The 20,174-nt window shown below is 38.9% G+C and overlaps 2 protein-coding genes across 2 annotated transcripts in view; one reads left to right on the forward strand and one right to left on the reverse strand.

Annotated features, from left to right (window-relative positions):
• nxnl2 (nucleoredoxin like 2) overlaps positions 1-3,350 on the reverse strand; it is an 8,514-nt gene extending 5,164 nt beyond the window's left edge. The window contains exon 1 of the mRNA XM_061876582.1: positions 2,903-3,350. Within this exon, the coding sequence (XP_061732566.1) occupies positions 2,903-3,204 (302 nt within the window). The 5' untranslated portion in view covers positions 3,205-3,350. The remainder of the gene's footprint in view (positions 1-2,902) is intronic.
• A 5,675-nt stretch (positions 3,351-9,025) lies between these two features.
• On the forward strand, positions 9,026-19,868 carry gng10 (guanine nucleotide binding protein (G protein), gamma 10). The gene is made up of 2 exons (XM_061877226.1): positions 9,026-9,273; positions 19,565-19,868. The coding sequence occupies exons 1-2, from the start codon at positions 9,193-9,195 to the stop codon at positions 19,688-19,690; spliced, it is 207 nt and encodes a 68-aa protein (XP_061733210.1). The 5' UTR covers positions 9,026-9,192; the 3' UTR covers positions 19,691-19,868.
• Positions 19,869-20,174: the final 306 nt, after the last annotated feature.

The raw sequence follows: 20,174 nt of genomic DNA on the forward strand, positions 1-20,174 counted from the left end.
GGTGTTGCACGCAAGGGAGACACTATGGGAGCCGGAAGCAGGAAAGGCGCAACACATGTTTGACGTGTTGTCAGAAGCAGCTGCTGAACAATCCTCCGTCCTCCATTGTTGTATTGCGCAGCCAAAGTGTTCCCAAACGGGAGATCTTAACGAGGCAGGAGGGTCTTCCAGCTCTGGTTTTAACATGTTGTCCTAGCCCGGTCGCTGCTAGCCTGTACTTGTTCGGTACACCTTCGAACCGAACCGAAACCCCCGTACCGAAACGGTTTGATACAAATACACGTACCGTTACACCCCTAATAATATATATATATATATATATATATATATATATATATATATATATATATATATATATATATATATGTGTAAAAATATATATATATGTATGTATATATATATATATATATGTGTAAAAATATATATGTATGTATATGTATGTATATATATATATATATATGTATATACATACATACATACATACATACATACATACATACATACATGTATACATACTGTACATACATATATATATATATATACATACACATATATACATCCATCCATCCATCCATTTTCTACCGCTTATTCCCTTTTGGGGTTGCGGGGGGCGCTGGCGCCTATCTCAGCTACAATCGGGCAGAAGGCGGGGTACACCCTGGACAAGTCGCCACCTCATTGCAGGGCCAACACAGATAGACGGACTACATTCACACTCACATTCACACACTAGGGCCAATTTAGTGTTGCCAATTAACCTATCCCCAGGTGCATGTCTTTGGAAGTGGGAGGAAGCCGGAGTACCCGGAGGGAACCTACGCATTCACGGGGAGAACATGCAAAGTCCACACAGAAAGATCCCGAGCCTGGGATTGAACCCAGGACTGCAGGACCTTCGTATTGTGAGGCAGACGCACTAACCCCTCTCCCGCCGTGAAGCCCATATATACATACATATATACATATATATATATATATATACACATACATACATATATATATATATACATACATACATATACATACATATATACATATATATATATATACACATACATACATATATATATATATATATACATACATACATATACATACATATATATAAATATATATATATACACACGCATACATTTACACACATACAAACCAGTATAGTACAGTGGCCCTGCGGTGAGGTGGCGACTTGTCTAAGGTGTACGGAATGCAGCTGAGATAGGCTCCGGCGACCCCAAAAGGGACAAGCGGTAAAACATGGATGGATGAGTACAGTACGATTTATATTGTATATAGGAGCATGTTATATATAGACCTACCTGTCTACAAATGATATACTGCAACTTTTTAAGAAATTGCACATTTGTTATTATGCTGTGGCTGCAAATTATGCTTTTTTTTTGTCCGTGGGTTTAATCTAAATGTATTCTTTACCTCAGAACCTTATTGTATTCTTGCTCGTCCTATACTGTCTGTGCATGTGTCTAGCATTACGTTCAATACGCATCGGTCGATCAAACTATAATGGAATAATGTCTGGCTAGCCAACAGCTGCAAGGAAAGGGATTCCCATCCGCATTGAAGCAATGTAGTGACGTGGGCATGTAGTGTACTTTGTGTGTACTGCATACGTGACGTGGGCATAGTGTAGTGCAGTGGTTCTCAACCTTTATTCAGTGATGTACCCCCTCTGAACATTTTTTTAATTCAAGCACCCCCTAATCAGAGAAAAGCATTTTTGGTTGAAAAAAAGAGATAAAGAAGTAAAAAAACAGCAATATGCCATCAGTTTCTGATTTATTAAATTGTATAACAGTGCAAAATATTGCTCATTTGTAGTGGTCTTTCTTGAACTATTTGGAAAAAAAAAGATATAAAAATAATTAAAAACGTGTTGAAAAATAAACAAGGGATTCAATTATAAATAAAGATTTCTACACATAGAAGTAATCATCAACTTAAAGTGCCCTCTTTAAGGATTGTAATAGAGATCCATCTGGATTCATCAACTTTATTCTAAACATTTCTTCAGTAGAAGCATTTAAGTCTCACCTTAAAACTCATTTCTATACTCTAGCCTTTAAATAGACCCCCGTTTTTGGACCAGTTGACCTGCCGTTTCTTTTCTTTTTCTCCTCTGTCCCACTCTCCCTTGTGGAGGGGTCCAGACCGGTGGCCATGGATGAAGTACTGGCTGTCCAGAATCGGGACCCAGGATGGACCGCTTGCCTGTATATCGGCTGGGGACATCTCTGTGCTGCTGATCCGCCTCCGCTTGGGATGGTTTCCTGTTGGCTCCACTATGGACGGGACTCTCGCTACTGTGTTGGATCCACTTTGGTCTGGAGTCTCACGGTTGTGTTGGATCCACAATGGATTGAACTTTCACAGTATCATGTTAAACCCGCTCGACATCCATTGTTTTCGGTCCCCTGGGGGGGGCACATATGCGGTCCTCTCCAAAATTTGTCATAGTCATCATTGTCACAGTCACCGACGTCCCACTGGGGTGAGTTTTCCTTGCCCTTATGTGGGCTCTACCGAGGATGTCGTCGTGGTTTGTGCAGCCCTTTGAGACACTAGTGATTTAGGGCTATATAAACAAACATTGATTGATTGATTGAAAAAAAAGAATTGTTTAACATCAATATTCATGGAACATGTCCACAAAAAATCGAACTGTCAACACTGAATATTTCATTGTTGCATTTTTTTAACGGTTTATGAACTTACATTCATATTTTGTTTAAGTATTATTCAATAAATATATTTATGAAGGATTTTGGAACTGTTGCTATTTTTTAGAATATTTTTAAAAAAATCTCACGTCCCCCTTAGCATACCTTCAAGTACCCCCATTTGAGAACCACTGGTGTAGTGTACTTTGTGTGTGCTGCATACTGACTCCCTGTAGTCGTCCGTCCAGGGCAGGGCCAGCCAGTCTCCGTGCATGTCGTGGTAGTACTCCACCATGTCCTCGGTGGACTTGTCCGACGACACGAAGACCACCTCAAATTGAGCAGGGGGCTCGTTCTCTTCCACCAGCTCCGTGTAGAAGTCACACAAGACGGGCGTGAAGTCCCGACAGGGTGGGCACCATCCCGCGGAGAAGTAAATGCCCACCACTTTATTCTTCAGCGCCTCTTCCGGGTCCACGTAGTCCCCATCTTTGTTGACCAGAGTCCGGCCAGTAAACACTTCCACCATGGCTGCCTTCCCTTTGTTTAGTTGGCCCTTTTCCTTATTTAGGCACTTTTAAACATGTTGCCTTGGCAGTCATGTTTGTCTTCCCGTGTAAAGCTCCTTACCAACCCTTCATCATTATCCGCCGCTAACCAATGAGAGCGCAGAAATCGCGTGACGTCATGACGCGTGGTTTTAAAACTAAGAGACATTCAAATACAGCAAGAAAGTGTCGGAAGCGGGAAGTTTCGCGAGGTTCCAGACGTTTCTTTCACTCTATTCGTCATTCACTCTATTCGTCACACTGAATTATCTTAAAGGCCTACTGAAATGAGATTTTCTTATTTAAAGCAGGTCCATTCTATGTGTCATACTTGATCATTTTGCGATATTGCTGTATTTTTGCTGAAAGGATTTAGTAGAGAACAGCCACAATAAAGTTCGCAACTTTCGGTGCTAAGAGAAAAGCCCTGCCTCTACCGGAAGTCGCAGACGATGACGTCACACGTGTGGGGGCTCCTCACATATTCACATTGTTTTAAATGGGAGCCTCCAACAAAAAGTGCCATTCGGACGGAGAAAACGACAATTTTCCCATTAATTTAAGCGAGGATGAAAGATTCGTGTTTGAGGATATTGATAGCGACAGACTAGAAAAAAAAATTATAAAAAAAAAAATAAGTTAAAAAAAAAAACGCGATTGCATTGGGACGGATTCCGATGTTTTTAGAGACATTTACTAGGATAATTATGGGAAATCCCTTATCTTTCTATTGTGTTGCTAGTGTTTTAGTGAGTTAAATAGTACCTGATAGTCGGAGGGGTACGTCCACGAGTGTGTTGACACCAATGTCTCAGGGGAGTCGGCGGCAGCTTTAAAGACAACACAAGCTCAGCTTTTCTCCGGTAAGAACTGACTTTTTAACCACAATTTTCTCACCGAAACCTGCTGGTTGACATTCCGTCGTGATTCATGTTTGCTTGACCACGCTCTGATCCATAGCAAAGTTTCACCTCCAGGAATTTTAAACAAGGAATCACCGTGTGTTTGTGTGGTTAAAGGCTAAAGCTTCCCAACTCCATCTTTCTACCGTGATTTCTCCAATATTAATTGAACAAATTGCAAAAGATTCAGCAACACAGATCTCCAAAATACTGTGAATTATGCCGGTAAAGCAGACGTCTTTTAGCTGTGTGTGTGCGTAGCGCTCATACTTCCTAAAAACCTGTGACGTCTTGCGTACACGTCATCATTACACAACGTTTTCAAGACGAAACTCCCGGGAAATTTAAAATTGTAATTCAGTAAACTAAAAAGGCCGTATTGGCATGTGTTGCAATGTTAATATTTCATCATTGATATATAAACTATCAGACTGCGTGGTCGGTAGTAGTGGGTTTCAGTAGGCCTTTAATATTCTTGGGAGAAGCATAATTTAAATCCAACGATGAATATAAATAATTAGGATGTCAGATTGTATTGTTTTACAATACATTTGATTGTCAACATTAAATCGCAAACTTTAACACATTATTTTCAATGCATGACGTCACGTAAAACTAAGAGACATTCAAATACAGCAAGAAAATGTCGGAAGCAAAATATTTTGCAAGGTTTCACACGTTTCTTTTACTCTTTTGTCACACTGAATTTTTTTAATATTCTTGGGAGAAACAGTATTCAAATCCAACGATGAATATACATATTTAGGCTGTCGGATTGTATTTTATTATTTTTTTTAAAATACATTTGATAGTCAACTTAAATTGCAAACAACACATTATTTTAACTAACTCTTTTCAAACCAACACAAAATAAATGAAGACAGAGGGAACATTTTTTTGGGATTAGTGTTTGAAATATCCAGTAAATATATTTTTCAAGGAAGTGCTTTTTAAAGTCTTGTTGCATTTTAAAAATGGTGTTTGTTTCATATGTGAAGTTTTGTATCATATTGTTGTTGAAATACATTTTTGATTTTTTAAAACTTATTATTATCATTATTATTATTATTATTATTATTATTATTGATATTATTTTCCCCCATGGTCAAAAATAACGTTTTTTCCATTGAAGCATTTCATTTTTCATTACTATTTTTGTAATAACTTGTGCTATTTGACAACGTGTTCATTTTAAAAGAAAAATATTCAAACACAGTGTGACTGTTCAAACTGTGTGTAATGTTACAGTGACCAACATGTTTTAATATACTTGCAAGTAAAACCTCTGTCTTGTTTTTATTTAATATTACGTGACCAGGGTGCACCCCGCCCTACGCCCGAATGCAGCTGAGATAGACTACAGCAACCCAATAGAGACAAGTGGTAAAAAATGGATGGATGGATGAAATGTTTTAAGAATTATTGTTTATATATATTTCCAGTAAATATATTTTTCAAGGAAGATGTTTTTTTTTAATGAGTTATTTCCATTTTTAGAAATTATGTTTGTATTATATGGGAAGTTTTGTATCGTATTGTAGTTGATATAAAAAAAATAAATGCAACTTTCAATTATTATTATTATTTTCCCCCATAGTCAAAAAAACGTTTGACAAAGTCTGTTTTTTTCCATAGAAGCGTTTCATTTTTTACTACTGTTTTATAATAACTTGTGTTATTTGACAATGTATTTATTTTAAAAGAAAAATATTCAAACACAGTGTTACTGTTTAAACTGTGTGTAATGTTACAGTTTCCAAAATATTTAATATACTTGTAAATAAAACCTCTGTCTTGTTTTTAATGAATATTAAGTGTCCAGGGTGCACCCCGCCTTTTGCTTGAATGAAGCTGAGATAGGCTCCAGAACCCCACCGCGACCTTGAAAGGGACAAGCGGTAGAAAATGGATGGATGGATGGAACAATTTTCGGGATTATTGTTTGAAATGTCCAGGAAATATATTTTTCAAGGAAGATGTTTTTTTTTCTTTTTATGTGTTGTTGCCGTTTAAAAAAAAATAGTGTTAGTTTTTTATGTAAAGTTTTGTATCATATCGTTGTTGAAAAAAAATGTATATTGTAACTTTTTATTATTATTATTATTTTCTCCCTTTGTCAAAAATAACATTCGACAAAGTCTGTTTTAATTTTTCATTATTGTTTTATAATAAATTCAAAGTCCCAACGATGGTCACACACACACACTAGGTGTGATGACATTACTGTCTGCATTTTACCCATCACCCTTGATCAGCCCCCGGGAGGTGAGGAGCTGTGAGCAGCAACGGTGGCCGTGCTCAAGAAACATTTGGTGATTCAACCCCCAATTTCAACCTTTGATGCTGAGTGCCATAACTTGTGCTATTTTCAACGTATTCATTTCAAAATAAAGATATTCAAACCCAGTGTCACTGTTTGAATTGTGTGTAATGTTACTGTAGCCAAACATATTTGATATTCTTGTAAATAAAACATACCTGAATTTATTGAATATTTAGTCCTACTACGCTACTGTATTTTTATGTTGGTTATTGTGGCGGTACTTGAAGGGCCAAGGGTTTTGTAAGGCGGTACTAGGTGAAAAAAGCTTGAGAACCACTGATCTTATAATAATTTTCATGGAAACATATTTTGAAAAAAATGATAAAATATTTTGTTTATTTTTATGATAGTACTGTTACCATTTTGAAAGACTATGTGTGTTTTGAATGTGACGTCGTATATTGTTGTTGAAGCAAAAAATGTTGCAGTTTTTTGTACTGTTTCTGTACCTGTTTTGTTATTATTTCTTGATTGTATGTAAATGCCATCCATCCATCCATCATCTTCCGCTTATCCGAGGTCGGGTCGCGGGGGCAACACCTTCAGCAGGGAAACCCAGACTTCCCTATCTCCAGCCACTTCGTCTAGCTCTTCCCGGGGGATCCCGAGGCGTTCCCAGGCCAGCCGGGAGACATAGTCTTCCCAACGTGTCCTGGGTCTTCCCCGTGGCCTCCTACCAGCTGGACGTGCCCTAAACACATCCCTAGGGAGGCGTTCGGGTGGCATCCTGACCAGATGCCCGAACCACTTCATCTGGCTCCTCTCGATGTGGAGGAGCAGCGGCTTTACGTTGAGCTCCTCCCGGATGGCAGAGCTTCTCACCCTATCTCTAAGGGAGGGACCCGCCACACGGCGGAGGAAACTCATTTCGGCCGCTTGTACCCGTGATCTTATCCTTTCGGTCATGACCCAAAGCTCATGACCATAGGTGAGGATGGGAACGTAGATCGACCGGTAAATTGAGAGCTTTGCCTTCCGGCTCAGCTCCTTCTTCACCACAACGGATCGATACAACGTCCGCATTACTGAAGACGCCGCACCGATCCGCCTGTCGATCTCACGATCCACTCTTCCCCCACTCGTGAACAAGACTCCTAGGTACTTGAACTCCTCCACTTGGGGCAGGGTCTCCTCCCCAACCCGGAGATGGCACTCCACCCTTTTCCGGGCGAGAACCATGGACTCGGACTTGGAGGTGCTGATTCTCATTCCGGTCGCTTCACACTCTGCTGCGAACCGATCCAGTGAGAGCTGAAGATCCCGGCCAGATGAAGCCATCAGGACTACATCATCGGCAAAAAGCAGAGACCTAATCCCGTGGCCACCAAACCGGAACCCCTCAACGCCTTGGCTGCGCCTAGAAATTCTGTCCATAAAAGTTATGAACAGAATCGGTGACAATCGGTATGTAAATGTTCAAAATGTTCAAATTATAAATAAAGGTTTATAAAAAAAAATAATAAAAAAGTATATATATATATATAGCGTATATGTATATAGTGTATATGTATATATATATATATACATGTATATATATATATATACATATATATATATATATATATATGTATATATATATATATATACATACATATATATATATATATATATATAGGTATATATATATATATATATATATATATATATATATATATATATATATATATATATAAATATAAAACGGGCTTCACGGTGGAAAAGGGGTTAGTGCATCTGCCTCACAATACGAAGGTCCTGAGTAGTCCTGGGTTCAATACCGGGCTCGGGATCTTTCTGTGTGGAGTTTGCATGTTCTCCCCGTGAATAGGTGGGTTCCCTCCGGGTACTCCGGCTTCCTCCCACTTCCAAAGATATGCACCTGGGGATAGGTTGATTGGCAACACTAAATTGGCCTTAGTGTGTGAATGTGAGTGTGAATGTTGTCTGTCTTATCTGTGTTGGCCCTGCTATGAGGGGTGACTTGTCCAGGGTGTACCGCGCCTTCCACCCACATGCAGCTGAGATAGGCTCCAGCACCCACCACGACCTCAAAAGGGACAAGCGATAGAAAATGTATGTATATATATATATATATATATATATATATATATATATATATATACACATATATATATATATATATATATATATATATATATATATATATATATATATATATATATATATATATATATATATATATATATATATATATCTCCGTATATATATATACTCTACTCGCTGCTGCTTTCTGTGGCTGCAAGTACAATTACATCTAAAAATAACTTACCAAAAAATTTAATAAAACAAATATTGCAGTAATCCTATAATGCGCCAGAGGGCAGTATACTTATTATTCAATAAGCTAAAACATGCAGTGCCCTATAGAGTTATATAAATGCGTAATTAAACCAGCAACAAAAATGTTCTTGTATTACAATTTTTGCACTGATTTATGAAAAAGTTGTGGGTAATACTTGTCATGATTTATATAGCAGTGGATTATAGCAGTAAAATGCTGTTTGTATTTCAAAGATTTAACAGACATTGTGGCTGTCTTAAACTACGTGTTACTTTTTGTCTCTCTTCCCCTTGCAGCTAAGGGGACTGAGGTCAGTTGGAAAAAAAACAACTTTGGCCCGCTCTTCCTTCCTTGGCTGGTGTTTGCTTCCCATTTGTGGAGTCAACCGCCAGCGCCTACACACTGCTGGGACTTTTTTGCAAGGGTTTGGTCGCTCTCCCGAAGCAAATTTTCTGCATCCAACATGACCTCCATTTCCAATTTAGCCAGCATGCGGCGGATGGTGGAGCAGCTGAAGCTGGAGGCCAGTGTGGAGAGAATGAAGGTAAGGAGAGGAAACAAAATGGATGCTGTATTATTTAAAAAAATATATATTACTTTAACCATTAAATAGCGAAAGCAATAGATATTTCAATGCAGGGTTCCAAATTTGAATGTAGCACAAGTATTCTTAAGTAACATTCTTGAATAAGTATGCCAAGTAAGCGCAAAAAGAAGTTAAGTTACTCTAAAAACAATAAAACATGTAAAACTGAGACAAACTTTATTGATCAACAAGGGAAATTGTTCCACACAGTAGCTCAGTTACAAAGGATGGAAAGGATAATGCACATTAGGGCACAAAAAGAGGGGGGAAACAAAAGGTATCAAGTAGACTAAAAATGAACCATAGTAGCAATATCAAATATAACACATTTGTTACAAATTATAAACAGTCGCGATCACTTGTAAAGAACATAATGTCATGGCTGTCTTGAGTTTCCGATCATTTCTACAACTCTTATTTTTTTGTGATAGAGTGATTGGAGCACATACTTGTTGGCCCCAAAAAATATTTATGAAGTTTGCTTCTTTTATGAATTAATGATGTGTCTACTGAAAATGTGAGCAAATCTGCTGGGTCAAAAGTATACACACATCAATGTTAATATTTGCTTACATGTCCCTTGGCAAGTTTCACTGCAATAAGGCGCTTTTGGTAGCCATCCACATTTTTGACCACTCCTCTTGACATAATTGGTGCAGTTCAGATAAATGTGTTGTTTCTCTGACATGGACTTGTTTCTTCAGCATTGTCCACATCTTTACGTCAGGACTTTGGGAAGGCCATTCCAAAACCTTAATTCTAGCCTGATTTAGCCATTCCTTAACCACTTTTGTTGTGTGCTTGGGGTCATAATACTACCACCACCATGCTTGACGGTAGGTGTGGTGTTCCTGGGACTAAAGTCCTCACCTTTTCTCCTCCAAACATATTGCTGGGTATTGTGGCCAAACAGCTAAATTTTTGTTCCATCTGACATCACATGGACAAAGATAAGACCTTCTGGAGGAAAGTTCTGTGGTCAGATGAAACAAAAATTGAGCTGTTGGGCTGAACTGCACTTTTTGGGGGGAAATTTTGCCTATTGTTCACAATCATTATCAGAGACAAGAAGACAAGAGGTTGTTTCTTTTTCGCTTTCTAACATTTAAAAATCGTCTCCTTCTTGGTCGCTAGCAATGCAACTAATGGGAGCAATCAATTCTACCTGTAAATCACTTGAAAAATGCATTCAAAAGCCGTCATAAATACCGTATTTTCTTGAATTGCCGCAGCGCATATAGTATGCACCTGCCTTGAATTACTACCGGGTGAAACTTGCTTCGCAAAATAATTAGCGCATGCTTAGTGTTACCGCCTGGTCAAACTCGTGACGTCACGAGTGACACTTCCCCTGTCATCATTTTCAAAACGGAGGAGGCTGATTTCAATACCGGTAATTTGAAATCGCATAAAGGGAAGAGGATTAAGAGCTATTCAGTAGGATTTCAGGTCCAAGCTTACATCACACTCAAACTTTTACTGCATGCCTTTGGTAAGGGTCGGACTGAGAAGATGTTATAAAATAATTAGCGCATGCTTACTTTTACCGCATGCCTTTGGTAAGCGCAGGAGTGAGAAGAGGTTTTAAATTAATTAGCGCCCCGGTGGCAATTCAAGGAAATACGGTACTTATTTACGTTCCATAACATGTATAAAAACCGAGCTGCAGCAACATTGTTATTGTAAGCGCGTACAATGTGGAACTCTTTTCCTAGCGTAGTAACACATTGGCGTGCTACGGTAGTAGCTGTAAAAGTCAACTATGGATAGAGGTAAACTAGATTTGAGCACAAAACACGTTTGAGTTTTTTAGTGCACAACACTGATCTGTACTGACTGAATAACATAAACAATCATATTACAGAATCTGTAAAGTATTAGCCCATATTTCATGTTTTGTTAATACACAGCTAGCTTGACAGTGCATACACTGTAGTGTACGGTGATGTGCTGCATCTATCATGATCAATTGTATAGTGACTTATTCAATGGACAGTTATCCGTTTGGTCAAACGGGCCGGGGGCGTTGCCTGTGAGATTGGGCACTCCATTTATTCGGCATAACCTGGCACAAAAGTTCCAGACTTGCAGCGTGACCAAGTCGCACCGACCTAACTCTCTCGGCTTCCATCTGCTTCAACGTCTCACCCTCTTCTTTGTGCTCGCTTCTATTAGCAGTGATTCATCCTCAGTATATTTGGTTTCAAAAAGATAGGGCCGTGAATTCTCATTTATCCAAAAATAGTCGTCTTCATTGTCTGTTGCCAAGTCTGCCATGATTAGAAAACCCACTCGGGTTTAATTCCGGGAGTAGGAACATTTGTTGCAGGAAGTCAGACGTGCGGTGCTATAGAAACGGAAATAAATGTGTCTAAAGAATTAGTTCCAGCTATGCATAAAATGACCAAAATACACTAAATATTGTATATATTACATATTATTATGAATGTGTCTGTTACTACATTATATATTTACTTGCAACGTGTATATAAAACATGGATGGAGGGTTTTGAGGTTGTTTTTGAGCAGGGGTGTGAAACTCATTTTAGCTCAGGGGCCACATAAAGGAAAATCTATTCCCATGTGGGCCAGACTGGTAAAATCATTTCATGATAACTTAAAAATTGTCATGTTCTGTGGTCACGTTCTGTTTTGTTTTGGATTCATTGGGCACTCTTGTTTGTTTTGTCACCATGCCAACCATTCAGTTTTCACCTATTATGTGTTCATGACTCACATCTGATTGGTCTGGACTCACACACCTGTCATCACTGCACCTATTTAAGCCTGTAGTTGCCAGGCAGTCAGCCTGGCGACATCACCCTCTATCACCCCCTACACACCCATGTTATCCATGCCGATGATCCATTCTCTTTCTCGGTCCAGGTATGTTTTTCATGCCATAGTTTATAATTTTTCTTTTATGTTCATAGTTCTCCCATTGTGCGAGTTTTTGTTTTCAGAGCCAAGTTTTTGTACTTTTAAAATCCTATAAAAAAAGACAATCGTGTTCTTGTCTCTCATAATGATTGTGAACTATTCAAAAAAAAAGTGCAGTTCCCCTTTAAAAGTTGTCAAGTTTGATGATTACACATTGACCAATCAAACCACAATCTGTATCAGACCTGGGCAAATTAAGGCTTTTCAATCTGGCCCGACGGACATTCCCCAAAAAATTTTTTATATCTTTAAGATGGAAAGTCTAGCTGCCATTATGATGTGCAGTGATGTTTTCTAATTACCGGAAGTTTTGAACTATACTAAGTATTTCAGTGGTTGGAATCTCCGCTTTTGCATGATATACTAGTGTGAAGGACTCTTTCTTCCCGGTTCTTCGGACCACCAAGCACAGACATGACAGGTTCTTCCAGGTTCACAAAAATGTTTTTTTTTTAATAAATCGTCTCTGGCTTTGCTTTACAGCAATTGTCTTTTGTGGGTCAGTCTCGCTCTCACTTCTGCTCCACCACCAACCATCAACGACCATCAGCACCCCTCTCCTTCCCGACTGCTACCTTTAAAGGCCTACTGAAATGAGATTTTCTTATTCAAACGGGGATAGCAGGTCCATTCCATGTGTCATACTTGATCATTTCGCGATATTGCCATATTTCTGCTGAAAGGATTTAGTAGAGACAATTGACAATAAAGTTCGCAACTTTTGGTAGCTAACAGAAAAGCCTTGCCTCTACCGGAAGTCGCAGACGATGACGTCACCCGTTGATGGCTCCTCATATCCTCACATTGTTTTTAATGGGAGCCTCCAACAAAAAGAGCTATTCGGACCGAGAAAACGACAATTTCCCTATTAATTTGAGCGAGGATGAAAGATTTGTGTTTGAGGATATTAATAGCGACGGGCTAGAAAAAAAACAAAAACAAAAACGCGATTGCGTTGGGACGGATTCAGATGTTTTTAGACACATTTACTAGGATAATTCTGGGAAATCCCTTATCTTTCTATTGTGTTGCTAGTGTTTTAGTGAGTTTAATAGCAGAGGTACGTAGAGTAGCCAGAAATTGTACTCAGGTAAGAGTACTGTTACTTTAGAGATGTATTACTCAAGTAAAAGTAAGGAGTAGTCACCCAAATATTTACTTGAGTAAAAGTAAAAAGTATGTTGTGAAAAAACTACTCAAGTACTGAGTAACTGATGAGTAACCTGTTTGTTTAATGATTACGGGAACAAATAATGCACCAAAACATAAAAATAGCAATGAGCAAATTCAGAGCCAGGAATATTTCTTAAGCAACTAAAGCAATAATATATATTAAATAATGGTATATTAAAAAAAAAAATGGCACATTGAGCCACAATAACTTAATAGCACCATAGGCTCAGTAGGCATTCATTGATTTGATTGAATGATTGAAACTTGTGTTAGTAGATTGCACAGTACAGTACATATTCCATACAATTGACCACTAAATGGTAACACCTCAATAAGTTTTTCAACGTTTATCAATTACTTAATAAATGACCAGGTCAAGGTGATTTACCTCATATATACATATACATATACACACATATCATATACACACACACATATCATAGATATATATATATATATATATATATATATATATATATATATATATATATATATATATATATATATATATATATATACATACATTTATATATACAGTATATCATTTATATTTATTTATTTTGCCGTTTTTGTCGACATGTTAAAGGTGTTTTAATGAATATACATGCATGTTTAACACATAGATTCCTATCTTTCATGAAGACAAGAATATAAGTTGGTGTATTACCTGATTCTTATGACTTGCATTGATTGGAATCAGACAGTATAGTGCTGATAACGTCCACGTTTTCAAATGGAGGAGAAAAAAAGTTCCTCTATTCTGTCTAATACCACATGAAAGTCGTTGGTTTTTGGCATCTTATCTGTCCAGCTTCCATATTCGTTTTTATACACTTTACAAGAAATACATTGGCGGCAAACTCCGTAGCTTGCTAGCTTGTTTGCGCTGGCTTTTGGAGACTCTTATTTTGTTAGCGCAGGCGCGATGGAGCGGCACCTTTATTGTGAAAACAGGAACTGTGCGATTAGTCTTTAGGCTTTTGACGGGAAGTACGGTTGAAATAAAAAGTGGCTTTTTTCCTTTGCACTTTTGATTGATTGATTGAAACTTTTATTATCAGATTGCACAGTACAGTACATATTCCGTACAATTGACCACTAAATGGTAAAACCCCAATACGTTTTTTCAACTTGTTTAAGTCGGGTCATGTGACCGCCTGGCTCTGTTTGATTGGTCCAACGTCACCAGTGACTGCATGTGATTGGTGAAACGCAGGCATGCGTATCCTACATTGAAGCTCTGTCATTAATCAAAACAAACATTAACAGATCGATTAAAAAAAAGTAGCGAGCTGAATGTAGATAAATGGAACGGAGTAAAAGTAGCGTTTCTTCTCTATAAATATAGTCAACTAAAATTACAGTATGTTGCATAAAAACTACTCGTAGAAGTACAATTTATCCCAAAAGTTACTCAAGTAAATGTAACGGAGTAAATGTAGCGCATTACTACCCACCTCTATTTAATAGTACCTGATAGTCGGAAGGCTGTATCCACGGGTGTCTTGAGGCCAGTGTCTGATGGAAGTTGACGGCAGCTGTACAGATGGCACAAGCTCAGCTGATCTCCAGTAAGTGGCGACTTTTACCACAATTTTCTCACTTTAAACTGCTGGTTGACAAGTGGTTGGGATCCATGTTCGCTTGACCGCTCTGATACATAACAAAGTTTCACCTCCGGGAATTTTAAACAAGGAATCACCGTGTGTTTGTGTGGCTAAAGGCTAAAACTTCCCAACTCCATCGTTCTACTTTGACTTCTCCATTATTAATTGAACAAATTGCAAAAGTTTCATCAACACAGATGTCCAAAATACTGTGTAATTATGCGGTTAAAGCAGACGACTTTTAGCTGTGTGTGTGCGCAGCGCTAATATTTCCTAACAGTCCGTCACGTGACGTCACGCGTGCACGACGGCATTCTGCGACGTTTTCAACAGGACACTTAACGGGAAATTAAAAATTGCAATTTAGTAAACTAAACTGGCCGTATTGGCATGTGTTGCAATGTTACTATTTCATCATTGATATTACAACTATCAGACTGCGTGGTCGGTAGTAGTGGGTTTCAGTAGGCCTTTAACAGAGCGACAGGTGTTTAGACAAACACTCTCAGCTGTGTCATCTACGCACCTGTCGTTAATCTCGAAGCCAGTTCCGCCACACCCTGCTCTGCTGCTGGTCCGCAGGCCACGCCCACCACAACTAGTTACTATGGTCATTGAATTAGTTACTCTGGTAATCTAAGTCAAAGCAGCTCAAACGAGGTACCAAGCAGTGTTGGTGGGGAGTGTTTCCACAGAGTGTTTCCAGAGCGGCTGGACTGAAATGCGGGTGTCAGGGACAGACGCGGAAGGAGATTTTTACAACAAAGTTCTAAAGCTTAGTGATATATCAGATGTTTCAATTACATTTGTTTTTTTTTATTACCCTTCACGTTCATATTTGGCTGTTCGTTGCCTTTTTGTTGCGTTTCGCTTTATTGAAAAATATGTCGATCGAGAGCAACGTTCCCTCTAAGGTGCGCGCCTGTCCAATTGCGCACTGCTCACAAGTCCTAAGCCCACGGCAAATTTATGCCGCGCACAAAATCAATAAATAAATAAATAAAGCAATTTTCAAAGTAACTGACGACAAGAGGCCACAACAGAGACGACAGTTTTCGTGATCACTGTTCAATTATTGTAACGTCTGTCGAGAGGCTTCGAGGGGACATGAATTCCATCGATCACTTTATTGAGCAAAACTCTTTATAAACACATGACCAAAAATATTGCTAAACAATTTCTATCCAGCAAAGCTGGTCATTTTCTGCCGTACAAAACAGACCAAAACCAACTTTGCCATCTGTCATATCCAGGGGCGTCGCCAGACAGATTTCACTGGGGCACGTGCCCCACTGTTGATCTGCAGTGCCCCAGTAAAAATGTCACCAATAAAAAAAAACGCTTCAGAGTTTTAAGTCTACATAACATAGACAACAGCGCACATACTACTTAGTATGGTAATTGATTGCTACTGTAATCACTCCACGTAACAGTGAGCACATGGCTAATTAATATGGTAATTTATTCACGTGTGGATCGAGACTTCAGTTGAGAGAGAGAGAGAGAGAGAGAGAGAGCGAGGATGAGAATCACTGCGTTAGCCAACAACAATTTGTTAATTACATTATTTTGATTTTGATTTGACTCGGACTGTAACTCCTAGATGGATTTAAGAAAGTTATTCGCCCGCAGCAATGAAGAAGAAGCGAGGAATGAGAGATGTAAGTGAAGTCCTAGTTAGCTAGGCAACATCATTGTCTTAAGTTGATGCTAAGTTAGCTAACGTTCTTCCTTGTATCAAGACAAATATATCCATTTGCTGTACGAGCTGTCGGGGGAATTTCCAATGAACATGAAACATAATGTTGGTTATTGTCTGCTGGTTCTGCATCAATGATGATTTGGAGTCAGCATGTGTGAGTTGAGTGCTTCTCAAATGGTTTATCTTCAGGAAGAAAAACATTTTTCCATATCATCAAGTCGTAGGCCAAATTTTTTAACCATTCAAGTTTATTTCACAGAAAAATAGCACAGTAGACTTGTCTTGTTAATCGGTGTGACTTTGACTGAAATAATCTTGTTTTGTCACCAGAAAAATGGCTACAGCTAAAGCATCTGGTTTGGTTTCCAGAAAAAATAGTAACATTTCTGTATTTGTTTTCAGAAAGATGGCTGAAATATCGGGTTTTGTTGCCCCATTTATCCATCCATCCATTTTCTACCGCTTATTCCCTTTTGGGGTCGCGGGGGGCGCTGGCGCCTATCTCAGCTACAATCGGGCGGGAGGCGGGGTACACCCTGGACAAGTCGCCACCTCATCACAGGGCCTGTTGCCCCATTTAGATTTTTAAAAATATATTTCCATGTCTGTCCTGAGTCCTCTTCCAACTTGTTAGTCGGTTTGCCTTTTGCTAAAATACTCACTAACAGTCACTAGAAAAATGACTAAAAATATCTGGTTTTGTTGCCACAATTTGATTTTTTTCTCCCTAAACTTTTTTTTTTTCATGCACGCATCTGACTGCGACTCACTGAAAATGACACACAATCCACTTTTATGTCACGACCCAGCAGTTGGGAACCACTGGTCAACTGTATAACAGTTACTGTAATATTTCCATGTCTGTCCAGAGTGATTGACCACTTTGCAAAAATGAAAAGGAGACGTTACAGTTTACTTCTCAGAAAATGATTCCCTGAACGGACACACAACAGTTGTTCATTTATTCTACTACTGTGGCTTTATTGTTTTGTGTATATTTTATAGTTTTGTGTATCTGAAATAGGATTATCCACATTGCCATAAATGGAAATTAAATAATATAAAAGAACCCAGAGATGTAGGGGTGCTTTATTTTTTTGTTTTACTTTTGTAGATGATTAAATTTGCAGATGATTACTGCAATATATATTTAAAAAAGATTCATTGCTCTTCCTTTTTGCTTTTACCAGTAGCAGTTTAGAAGTCTGGAGTAAGAAAGTGCACAAGTAGGTCATATGCATTAGTTAATTTCAGGTGGTTAATCAAATATCCATACAACATAATCTGATATGATTTCATAGTTTAAAGCACTATTTATGTATTTTTTATGATAAATAAGTGCTAAAAATGTTTTTGCTTGCGCGCTTTGCACGCTCACATGAATTATTTGTGCCCCAGGTGTGCCCCTGTACAGTATTAGGTCTAGTGACGCCCCTGGTCATATCAACAGCAGCCACTCCTCTTTCTCACTTGTGCCAACACAGGCACATATGGCACTGAGCCAGCGATGCGTTAACAGCCACACAAAAAGTCGGACATTTCCAACACCGCACATTATGTGTCATTCCAGGTCATTACACTATGAGTTACCAATCAAATATGTGCTCATTCTACTGTCATTTATTAAGAATCCTAATTTATAAATATTAATCATGAAATGCTCTTATCATAATAAAGAAATACTAATAAAAATATATATATTTTACAAAGGGAAAGTTACAGCAATGTTCACATAATCCAGTGTCTACAATTCATTGTGCAACATGTGAATGTTTTAATGGGAACTAAATGCGATATCGGAAAGGGGTACACGTTATTTCCAAAGCAGGACCCCCACCCAGACACACAATATAGTACACAGCTCATTGAAAAACAATATTTGTTGTTGTTGTCATTGTAAATGGGCCAAAACACTTACACTAAAAAATGATCACATGGAAGTGACTGCTGTCATTTGGTTAGAATAATAAGAAATTTAACTTGTTACTTATTTAACTCGTTATTTAGTCAGGTGGGCTTCACGGTGGCAGAGGGGTTAGTGCGTCTGCCTCCCAATACGAAGGTCCTGCATTCTTGGGTTCAATCCCAGGCTCGGGATCTTTCTGTGTGGACTTTGCATGTTCTCCCTGTGATTGCGTGGGTTCCCTCCGGGTACTCCGGCTTCCTCCCACTTCCAAAGACATGCACCTGAGGATACGTTGATTGGCAAAACAAAATTGGCCCTAGTGTGTGAATGTGAGTGTAAATGTTGTCTGTCTATCTGTGTTGACCTTGCGATGAGGTAGCGACTTGTCCAGGGTGTACCCCGCCTTCCGCCCGATTGTAGCTGAGATAGGCGCCAGTGCCCCCCGTGACCCCAAAAGGGAATAAGCAGTAGAAAATGGATGGATGGGTATTTAGTCAGGTTTGAGACAGGTGTGCTACAAGTGTGGCCTTAATGTGCACGTCTGATGTTGCTCACATGTGCTCCACTGAATGCGTTTGCTCACACATGAAAAATTAGAGGGAACATTGATCGAGAGGGAGTGTGACGTTCATATGTTGTCAATATTCAGTGTTTTATTGTTCATAGTTATTATTGTAAGTCCCACATTCTTTATTTTCATGTGTCTCATTTAGTAAAAAAAAGTAAAATTCCTCTTTTAGCATTCAATTAGACATTATTGTGAGATTTTGTATTATTGTTCCTAAAAATCAGATATACCGGCTCCCAGACACATTTCTGTCTCTAATTTTGCCCCCGCCCCCTGAGTCAAAATAATTGCCTAGGCCTGATCTGTATGAATGCATCATATGAGTGTGATACATATAACACATATCAATGCAGGTCTCCCAGGCGGCTGCAGAGCTCCAGCAATACTGTCTGCAGAACGCAGCCAGAGATGCTCTACTCGTCGGGGTCCCCACTGGCAGCAACCCCTTCAGAGAACCACGATCCTGCACTGTGGTGTGACGTCGACCGCCCCTGCATCATTCTGAAGAGAAACTATACGACGAAAATAATGTGTTTTTTTTTTTAACGTGGCAGGAGAAAGAACGCACGCCAGAAAGTTTATTTACCTTCGTCCCAAAGATTATTTTATGCGAGAAACACATTTAATGTTAAATTATAATAAAAGTGCACACGATCACCTTGAATATAATATTTTTTGGAGCAGGTTCTTGTTGTATGTGTGTGTGTGTGAGTGACAGGAACACTTAAAAAAGTACAGTATGTGATCAAAATGTACCGGAACATTCCAAAAAAACAACGGTAAAAATTACAATACCCTTGTATTTCGCAGCAACTGGGCATGGCTGGGTTGTTGAAGCGGCCGTGCCAGCAACCTGAGGGATCCTGGTTCGATCTACGTCTTCCGCCATCCTAGTCACGTCCGTTGTGTTGAGCAAGACACTTCACCCTTGCTCCTGATGGGTCCTGGTTAGGGCCTGGCATG

The sequence above is a fragment of the Nerophis ophidion genome, linkage group LG17 (assembly GCF_033978795.1).
Source record: "Nerophis ophidion isolate RoL-2023_Sa linkage group LG17, RoL_Noph_v1.0, whole genome shotgun sequence".
Lineage (NCBI taxonomy): Eukaryota > Metazoa > Chordata > Actinopteri > Syngnathiformes > Syngnathidae > Nerophis > Nerophis ophidion.